The 9,830-nt window shown below is 42.2% G+C and overlaps 1 protein-coding gene across 2 annotated transcripts in view; it reads left to right on the top strand.

Moving 5' to 3' along the window:
• The first annotated feature begins 256 nt into the window (after positions 1–256).
• The window catches only part of USP14 (ubiquitin specific peptidase 14), a 46,853-nt gene continuing 37,279 nt past the window's right edge, over positions 257–9,830 (top strand). The window contains exons 1-3 of one of the 2 annotated variants that reach the window (XM_077492549.1): positions 257–452; positions 4,942–5,087; positions 5,584–5,616. In XM_077492549.1, the coding sequence (XP_077348675.1) occupies positions 437–452; positions 4,942–5,087; positions 5,584–5,616 (195 nt within the window). In that variant the 5' untranslated portion in view covers positions 257–436. The remainder of the gene's footprint in view (positions 453–4,941; positions 5,088–5,583; positions 5,617–9,830) is intronic. The other variant, XM_077492550.1, reaches the window with a different exon arrangement.

Here is a 9,830-nt window from a genome sequence, read left to right as displayed (position 1 = left end):
CTCCTCCAATTATGGCACAAAACTACACAGGGCCTCTGTCCGCTGAGGTCTAATTACGATAAGGATAACCTCATTTGAATCTCCCGGGCGTCTGTCAGACTCAGCTTCCTATTCACCCGGTGACTCCTGTCACCCATGTGACACAGGGAAATGACGACACTATCACTTCCGGGTCACCAGAAAGGCGACAATACTCTGATTGGACCGCTGTTAATATGACGAAACACCGGCAGTCAAATTTCCCTGTTTCTGATTGGCCGAGGTGCGGCAGCAGGGGCCTGTGATTGCTCAGGTGACCGGGCGGCGCGGAACGATTGGCTGAAGTCTCGGAGCAGCGTGTGATTTCGCAGCGTCACTGCTGTGCGGGGCCCTGTTTGAATGAACCTGGGAGAGAGAGAGCGCCCCGCGAGTCGATCCTACGCCCCGAATACCCATCATGCCCCTGTATACAGGTACCGGAGACCCCGTGGCTGGGAATGGGCTGCACTGCTCAGGACTGAGGGGGCTGGGTGGTACTGGGAAGACCGACTAGTACCTTCTCTGTAGCGCTATCCTATACCAGGGCTGTGCAGCCTCCATACAGCCCTAGGTCTATTTCAGGGGAAGTTCTGCCTCGGCAAGGTTCATAGTTATGACGGAAGTAAAGCAAAATATACAAAGGAGTGCCTATGGCTGGGCTTCCATTTCAAAATGTAATTCGTCTTTAGTTATGAAATGGACAGAGCTCTGGTGAGGCGCTATGGTATATGTCAGCGCTATGAAGGCGCGTCCCCTCATCTAACAAGCTCTGTCTCCTAGGTAACCCCCCTGGCCTGGGACAGGTGGAGTGTGACCCCCCCCCCCACCCAAAACCAGCTCGCTATCAGAGCCTCTTTTTGCACACGTTAAATCATTCCAGGTTTAAAAATAATGTAAACCTCCCCAGATAGAGTGTCTGTGTAATACAATATTAGCGCAACAGTTTACGAACCACAACATTTCAGTAAAAAAAGTACACCATAGTGAATTTTAGAAACCATATATTACACAATTGTTGGTAGAATGTAAGAGATGAGGATGCATCAAGTAGGACGTCAACTAACAATTATTTTTAAAATCGATTAGTTGGCTGATTGTTGTTTCAATTATTGAACAGATAAGAGCGCATCCCCTCCAAATGTTTCCATGTAAGATATTCAACAAATTTAAGTCCAAAAAGATATCAGTATAAGTCCATTTAAGGTGCTCTTATTATATGGATGAAAAGTGATTCACAAAACATCAGCGCTTCATCTGGTGATTTCTCCCACACAAAAAGCTGTACGCCTCTTACCAGAACGGCTGGATCCCAAATTAGAAGGATCTAACTTGCTCGTGTCAATGTCGGCCAGCTAAAGGTATTCCACTCCCAAAAAGGTATCATAAGTATAAGTCCATTTTAGGTGCTCTTATTATGTGGACGAAAAGTGATTCACAAAACACCAGCGCTTCATCTGGTGATCTCTCCCACACAAAAAGCTGTACGCCTCTTACCAGAGTGGCTGGATCCCAAATTAGAAGGATCTAACTTGCTCGTGTCAATGTCAGCTAGCTGAGGTATTCCACTCCCATGGCTCCTGTGAGAACACTCCTTGGTAAGTGGTCAGCTTCACTTAGATCTTATAGAGCTGCATGATTCTTGGAAAAAATGAGAATCACAATTTTTTTGCTTAGAATAAAGTTTACGATTCTCGTGGTGTAACACCTTCCACATTATACCAAAAAATGGGGGTAATTTTTACTGATTTTATTTTTTACACTTGGATTAAAAAAAAAAGCATTTGAAAGACCGCTTCGCAAATACATTGACATAAAATATTGCAGCAACCACCATTTTATTCTCTATGGTCTGTGAGATATATCATGTGTTGGGTTCTAAGTAATTTTCTAGCAAAAAATGATTTTTAACTTTGAAACCAACAAGTGTCAGAAAAAGGTTTAGTCTTTAAGTAAACTACCCTTATTTCAGACCGAAGTCAATTTCTTTGATCTAAAGAACAAAACGTTACAATGTTTATAGGTAGCAACAGCTGAGGAATGTTGAGAAACTTGGCAGACTGTGTGTGTGTGTGTGTGTGTGTGTGTGTGTGTGTGTGTGTTTTTTGTTTTTTTACAGCTGTTGTTTTGAGCAGAGAACTCTGCAAAGAATCGGGAAAATGCTTTGTTCGTATTGCAAGGGGGAAGAATCGCGATCTTGATTCTTATCGATCAATCGTGCAGCTCTACTCTGACACGATATTTCTCAAATATCCCCGGCTCCACAGATCATGATGTAGGATGAGCCGGGGATATTGGAGAGATATTTCGTATCAGAGTGAAGCTAACACGTTACCAAGGAGTGTTCTCACAGGAGCCTTGGGATTGGAATACCTCAGCTGGCCAACATTGACATGAGCGAGTTAGATTATTATTATTACCCTGATGGGTTTACTTCCTCTTTCATTCCCTGCAAAGGCAAAGCATAATGGACTACTATGCATCGCATCCCAGAGTGCAATGCAGAGGGATAAATTGGAGGAAGAGCCGAATAGTCCGATTCCTCCTCTGTAGTGCTGGCTTCTGTACCACGTGGCATGATACCAACTGCACTCGATCTTATCCCGACTAGCGGCCTCTACCTCTCTTAAGCACAAACACCTTCTTCCAACAGACTTTGCTGAGTGTGATGAGCCTCCTCTCATCAGCAGTATTCAGTACCACTTGGCTCCTGTCCTAGCTTAGCCTGGCAATCAAGTCTTCCAGGATTCAGCCCTGCCCCCTCCAGTCGCTGCCAGCTGCGTGTCGCCTGCTTAGCGCTGCTAATGCTTTTGTCTCTGTTGGGAAGTTTAAGCATATAATTTTTATATTGTGCAATTTCAATAGCCGCTGCTTCCAGTGCATTTGATCTTTCTGTGCACTAATAATTAGAATTTATGAGCGCTAGGGCAAAGTGACTATTTGCATTTTTTTTTCTTTTATATTTTTAGTATGTACATTTGCTGCATTCAGCTTTCCCTCAATTCTAACTAGGCTCCCAGTTCCTGCCACTGATGAACATCCCCACAGCGTGAGGCTGCCACCACCATGCTTCATTGTATGTATGAATGGTATTGGCCAGGTGATGAGCGGTTCCTGATTTCCTCCAGACACTATGCTCACCATTCAGGCCAAAGAGTTCAATATTTGTTTTATCAGACCAGATAATTTTTGTTTCTCATGATCTGAGAGTCCTTCAGGTGCCTTTTGGCAAACTCCAGGCGGGCTGTCATGTGCATTTTACTGAAAAGTGGCTTCCATCTGGCTACTCTATATTATACAGACCTGATTAGTGGCGTGCTGCAGAGATGGTGTTTCTTCTGGAAAGTTCTCCTCTCACCACAGAGAAACGCTGGCGTTCTGTCAGAGTGACAGTCGGGTTCTTGGTCACCTCCCTGATTTAGATCCTTCTCCCCCAATCACTTGTTTGGCCAGGTGGCCCACTCTAGGAAGAGTCCTGGTGGTTCCAAATTTCTTCCATTTACGGATGATAGAAACCACTGTGCACTATGGGACCAAAATGTTTCTGTACCCTTCCCCAGATCTGTGCCTCGATACAATCTTGTCTCGGAGGTCTACAGATAATTGCTTGGTTTGTGTGCTCTGACATGCACTGTTAAAGCGGAGTGCCACACACTTTTTTTAAGAGGTGGTCTTAAACGAAAGACCATCTCTCCACCCCCTTCCTCTTGCCCCCACAGCAAGCAGCTTGCTATGGGGGCATCTGAATGGACACACAAAGCAGCGGCTTGGCCCTGCCCCCTCTCTCCTCTTTGGCTCACTGACTTTGACCTTAGCAGGAGCCGATGGCGCCCGCTGCTGTGTCTCGGCCAATCGGCATGGAGAGTCCCGGACAGCCGAGTCTCGCGTGCAACATAACAGGATTGAGATGGGGGTCTGGTAAGTATTAGGGGGGCTGCCACACCCAGATTTTTTTTATTTATGGAATGCATTAAGATAAAAAAAAAAACTTCTGCCTTTAGAACCACTTGAGGTATCTAAGGAGGGACCCTATTATTGTCCATGTACATTAGAGCTGCACGACGGCCAAAATGAGAATCGCATTTTTTGCTTAGAATGAAAAGATCACGATTCTCTTAGGATTATCGTAAAACATAAAATCTTTTGCATTATACAAAAAAAATGGGCTAACTTTACTGGTTAGTTTTCCTACCACAACCATTTTATTCTCTAGGGTGTCTACTAAAAAAACATGCACACACACGTGTGTTTGGGGGTTCTAAGTAATTTTCTAGCAAAAAAAAATAAAAATAAAGATTTTAACTTGAATCCAACAAATGTCAGATAAAGGTTTAGTGTTTTTAAGTGGTTAAACTTTCCTCACACACAAGCCATTGACAAATTGTTACAATGTTTATACTTGAGTTCAACTGATAAAGAATGTTTTGATTCTTGGCACCCGCTGTGGCTTCAGAAGAGCAAAGAGAATTCTTTGCATAGAAAGAATTGAGAAACACTTTAGCTACGATAACGATTAATTGTTCAGCTCTAATGTACGGATATCGGTGGAGACTTATTTTGGACAAGTTTTGTTTTTTTGCTGTGACGGAGGTGTTGAGGAGCCAACATAGTATTTTCATAATGTCATGGGGATCCCAGCATTTTTCAAATTCATATTTTTGCTAGACCAGTACATGGCTTTGTTTGTCAAATTTGGCCTAAAACACATTATAACCAATATGGGACCTTCTCTGTCATTAGTGTTTGATAATCCTTCTTGTCATCAACCTTATGTTTGTTTACTGAATTATATAAGTGAGATTCATTTATTTATTTTCTTTGCCACCTTTCTATAACCTATACTTTCTATGCTTCCCAGCAAGATATTGTGGTTTGTGTTCATCCAGTACATGTAATCTTTGGGTGTGTTTTTATTTTTTATCCTAGTGAACGTGAAGTGGGGAAAGGAGAAGTTTGATAATGTGGAGTTGAACACTGATGAGCCACCAATGGTTTTTAAGGCCCAACTGTTTGCCTTGACTGGTGTGCAGCCGGACAGGCAAAAAGTCATGGTTAAAGGAGGAACATTAAAAGTAAGTTTAATTTTGTATTAATCATGCTTTGTATCTGGTACAATTGGCAGTCACTTCTGGTGTCTGCAGAGATTGCTGGGCACCCAGATCATTTCTGCAGAAAAGAGCAGGGCACATCTTTCTCAGTCAGTCTGTTTCTTTTGATTGGGTTTCAGCTTTAAAAAGTGAAAACTCTGCCCCTGCCCTACTTATACCAGCACTTAGTTTTCTTTTTAAATGTTTTTTTTTTTTTTGTTTTTTTTTTATGGGGGGGGGGGGGGACATCTTTCTCCCGCAAATATCTGGAGCCTGAGTTTGCAGTATTTCCCAGGTATGCTTGCTCTCAAACGTATTAAGAAGTTTAGGGGGGTGTGGGGGGTTAAGGTTTACGAAGATCATGTGTAGGTATCAATGTTCTGAATGTGGAAACGTATGGTACCCGTTACTGACCCAGCGGGTGATAATTCTCAAATGTGTAATATCATTCTTTATTTTTTATTTATTTTTTGTTCTCTAGGACGATGACTGGGGGACCCTTAAGATAAAAAATGTAAGTACATAATCTCTTGATTCTGTTCAATAATATCCTATGCTCAGCATAAACCATCAGCAGGCACACATCTGGTGCCAAGGTGTGTACTGACTATAATCTGGTTTCTGTATAACTGTCAAACCCGTTTGACAAGTGTAAACAGTCTTAATGGTCTAGGTTCAAACATGATTGCTAACAAATAACGATGAAGGAAGATTTTGGTCAAAATGATTTCCTAGATCGTTAACAGGAGGAGTACAGAGCAATTGCATTCTAAAAATGAAACCATTCACCCAAAAATGAATTAGCTTGCATAAATGCAAAGTGTGTGCTTTAACCACTTATGTACCGGCCACTGTGTATATACGTTGCTACTTTGACGTTAATTACTGGGGTTATGACAGCAGATAGCTGCCATAACCCCGGTAATTAACGTCAAAGTAGCAACGTATATACACGGTGGGCAGTATTTTTTTGAAATGGCAGGCGGTCTGATTTAGCATAAAAGTGGCGCATTTGCTACAGGATTTTCTGGGTGGCGGGAGAGGTGCCCCCTACCCTTCTGTGGCTTTCTGGTAATTTCTGCTGCTTACCGTAGCTGTTGTAGTGGTGGAAGCTATCTGATCCGAATGCCTGGTTGGCAGGAAGTCGAGTGGGGGCAAGATGGCCCCCACTTGACTCAATGCCCTTGGAGGACCGGAGTGATGTCAAACGTCACTTCTGACCTCCGGCCTTAAAGGGCCATTTTTCTTAAATTGCTTTTTAACCACATGCCTACCGGCGCACGCCGATATACGTCGGCAGAATGTCACGGACCGCCAAATGGGTGTACAGGTACATCCCTTTAAATTTGCCACCATGCACGGGGAGATGCTAATCTAAACAAACATCTCCCCGTTCTGCCTAGTGACCGTGTCACGGATCTCTGCTCCCTGTGATCGGAGCAGAGATCAGTGAAGTGTCATACACAGCCACGTCCCCCCCACAGTTAGAAACCTGCCCCAGGACACACTTAACCTCTTCACTGCTAGTGTCATTTACACAGGGATCAGTGCATTTGTATAGCACTGATTACTGTATAAATGACAATGGTCCGAAAAATGTCCGATGTGTCCGCCATAATGTCGCAGTCATGATAAAAATTGCTGATCACCGCCATTAGTAGTAAAAAAAAAAAAAAAAATTTTATAAAAATGCCATAACACTATCCCATATTTTGTAAACGCTATAACTTTTGCGCAAACCAATCAGTCGCTTATTGCGGTTATTTTTTGGTTAAAAAAAAAATAAAAATTAGAAGAATATGTATCGGCCTAAACTGAGGAAAAAACATTTTTTATAATCCATTTTTGGGGAATATTTATTATAGCAAAATGTAAAAAATGCGTTTTCTTTCAAAATTGTCGCAAAAAATAAAAACCGCAGAGGTGATCAAATACTACCAAAAGAAAGCTCTATTTGTGGGGGAAAAAAAGGATGCAAATTTTGTTTGGGAGCCACGTTGCACGACCATGCAATTGTCAATTAAAGCGACACGGTGCCGAATCGCAAATAGTGCTCTGGTCTTTGGTCTGCAAAATGGTTCAGGGCTTAAGTGGTTAAAGTGGATGTAAACGAGCTTCTCTACCTATGTGGAGAGGGGGTGTGTGCCTTTCCTCCAATCAGCTTTCTTGGCTGTATGCACAGGCTTCACTGCAGTGCTAACCAGGAAGAGAAAATCTAAAACAATGTGCACTTTCTAAACAGTATATAAAGTTGAAGACAGCAGATATACATGTAAAACTTATGTAGGGATATTTGTTTCATCCCTTTGTATCACCTGAGGCTGTTTACTTCCCTGGGTATACAGTGCCTTGCAAAAGTATTCACCCCCTTGCCATTTGTTTTGTGCCTCACAACCTGGAATTAACATGGGTTGTTTTTTTTTTTTTTATTGTGAAACAAACAACAAATAGGACAAAATAACATAAGTGCAGAATTATTCACCCCCCCCCCCCCCCCCCCCCCAAAGTCAATACTTTGTAGAGCCACCTTTTGCAGCTATCACATCTCCAAGTCGCTTTTGGTGAGTCTCTATGAGCATGCCACATCTTACCATTGGGATTTTTGCCCATTCCTCCTTACAAATCTGCTCCAGCTCCTTCAAGTTGGATGGTTTGCGCTTGTGAACAGCAATCTTTAAGCCTGACCACAGATTTTCTATTGGATTGAGGTCTGGTCTTTGACTAGGTCATTCCAGCACATTTACATGTTTCCTCTTAAACCACTCAAGTGTTGCTTTAGCAGTGTGTTTCGGGTCATTGTCCTGCTGGAAGGTGAACCTCCGTTCTTGCCTCAAATCATACACAGAGTGGTACAGGTTATGCTCAAGAATATCCCTGTATTTGGCACTATCCATCTTTCACTCAACTGTGACAAGTTTCCCAGTCCCGACTGCTGAAAAACATCCACACAGCATGATGCGGCCATCACGTTTCACTGTGGGTGTTCTTTGGGTGATGTGTTGGGTTTGTACCAGACATAGCATTTCCTTTGATGGCCAAAAAGTTAAATTTTTAGTCTCCTCAGACCAGAGCACCTTCCTCTATACATTTTGGGAGTCTCCCACATGCCTTTTCGCAAACTCTAAATGTGCCATTTTGTTTTTTGCTGAAAGCAATGGCTTTCTTCTGGCCACTCTGCTATAAAGCCCAACTCTATGGTGCGTACAGCTTATTGTTGTCCGATGTACAGATACTCCAGTCTTTGCTGTGGAACTCTGCAGCTCCTCCAGGGTTACCTTCGGTCGCTGTGCTGCCTCTCTGATTAATGCCCTCATTGCCCGGTCCGTGAGTTTTGGTGTGCGGCTGTCTCTTGGCAGGTTTGCTGTTGTGCCATGTTCTTTCCAACTTGTACTTCTCAACAACATCGTCCCTTACTTGTTTGGAGAGTTCCTTGGTCTTTGTGGCAGTGTTTGGTTAGTGGCGCCTCTTGCTTAGGTGTTGCAGCCTCTGGGACTTTCAAAAAGGTGACATCATTTCACTAATTATAAGACTTCTAAAAGTAATTGTTTGCACCGGAGCTTTATGGGCTTCATAACAAAGGGGGTGAATACATACGCACGCCAATTATCAGTTTATTTCTGAAAAATAGATTTATGTATATATTTTTATAATTTTACTTCACCAACTTAGTCTATTTTTCTGATCCATCACATATAATTCAGATTAAAAAAACATTGAACTAAAAGCTGTAATGTAAAAAAAAAAAAAAAAAAATGGGTAGAAAGCCTGGGGGGGGGGGGGGGGTGAATACTTTTGCAAGGCACTGTATGTGAGGGCTTACATCCACTTTAAGTGTAAATGTGAGATCTGAGGTTTTCTTGACCCCAGATCTCATATTAAAGAGCCCCTGACCTGCTTAGTTTTATCACAAGGGATGTTTACATTCCTTGTAATAGGAATAAAAGTCATCCAAAATTTTATATATATCGCAGAAGCGAACACACATGCAAGTCACGCCCACATATGTAAACTGTGTTTTAACCCATATGTCTGAGGTATCACTGCGATTGTTAGAGCAAGAGCAATAATTCTAGCCCAAGACCTTCTCTGCGTGAGCAATTTTAAATCTTTCACCTTTCACATTATAGAGAAAAAAATTGGGCTAACTTTTACAGTTTTCCGGGTTTTTTTTTTTTTGTTTTTTTGTGTGTTTTCTCAAAAAAACTGTGTGTCTTTGTAAGACAGCTGCGTGATTACCGTGTGACCTGAAAGTATTGTAACATTCTCCTCCCTTTTTTTTATTTTTTTCTCCAAGGTCTGTCTTAAAAAATAAAATTAAAAATAAGTGTGTATGTATATAAATTTTAGTTCAGAAGCAAGCAAACACGATTGCTGTCCCTTAACAAGTGAAGTTTGTTCCTTTTTGTTTTTAAAAGGATCATATTGATGCATGAGGTACACCTATAAGTAAAAGCAAGTATGGCCACAGTATGCAGCTACTCTAATCTGCAGGACTGAGGTAGTGTCATAGGCTGGCCCAAACAAACAATTACCTTCAGCATGTGGTGGCTGTCGGCTTTGTATGAAATGTATGTAGCATCGGCTACACATGGTATACAGCACTGTTCCAGCAGCAGGTTGGGGAATTCCTACCTGGAACAAAATCTAATCAAGCTGAGCGCTGCTCAGCCATTCAAGGAAGCTTTGTATTTTATAAATGAGTTCAAGGCTTCCTCTATTTGGCTGAAG

Source organism: Lithobates pipiens, unplaced genomic scaffold, assembly GCF_037356315.1.
Source record: "Lithobates pipiens isolate NorthernLeopardFrog02 unplaced genomic scaffold, aLitPip1_a1.2 Scaffold_19, whole genome shotgun sequence".
In the NCBI taxonomy this organism is placed as follows: Eukaryota; Metazoa; Chordata; class Amphibia; order Anura; family Ranidae; genus Lithobates; species Lithobates pipiens.
This window is presented reverse-complemented; position numbering and strand designations above follow the sequence as displayed.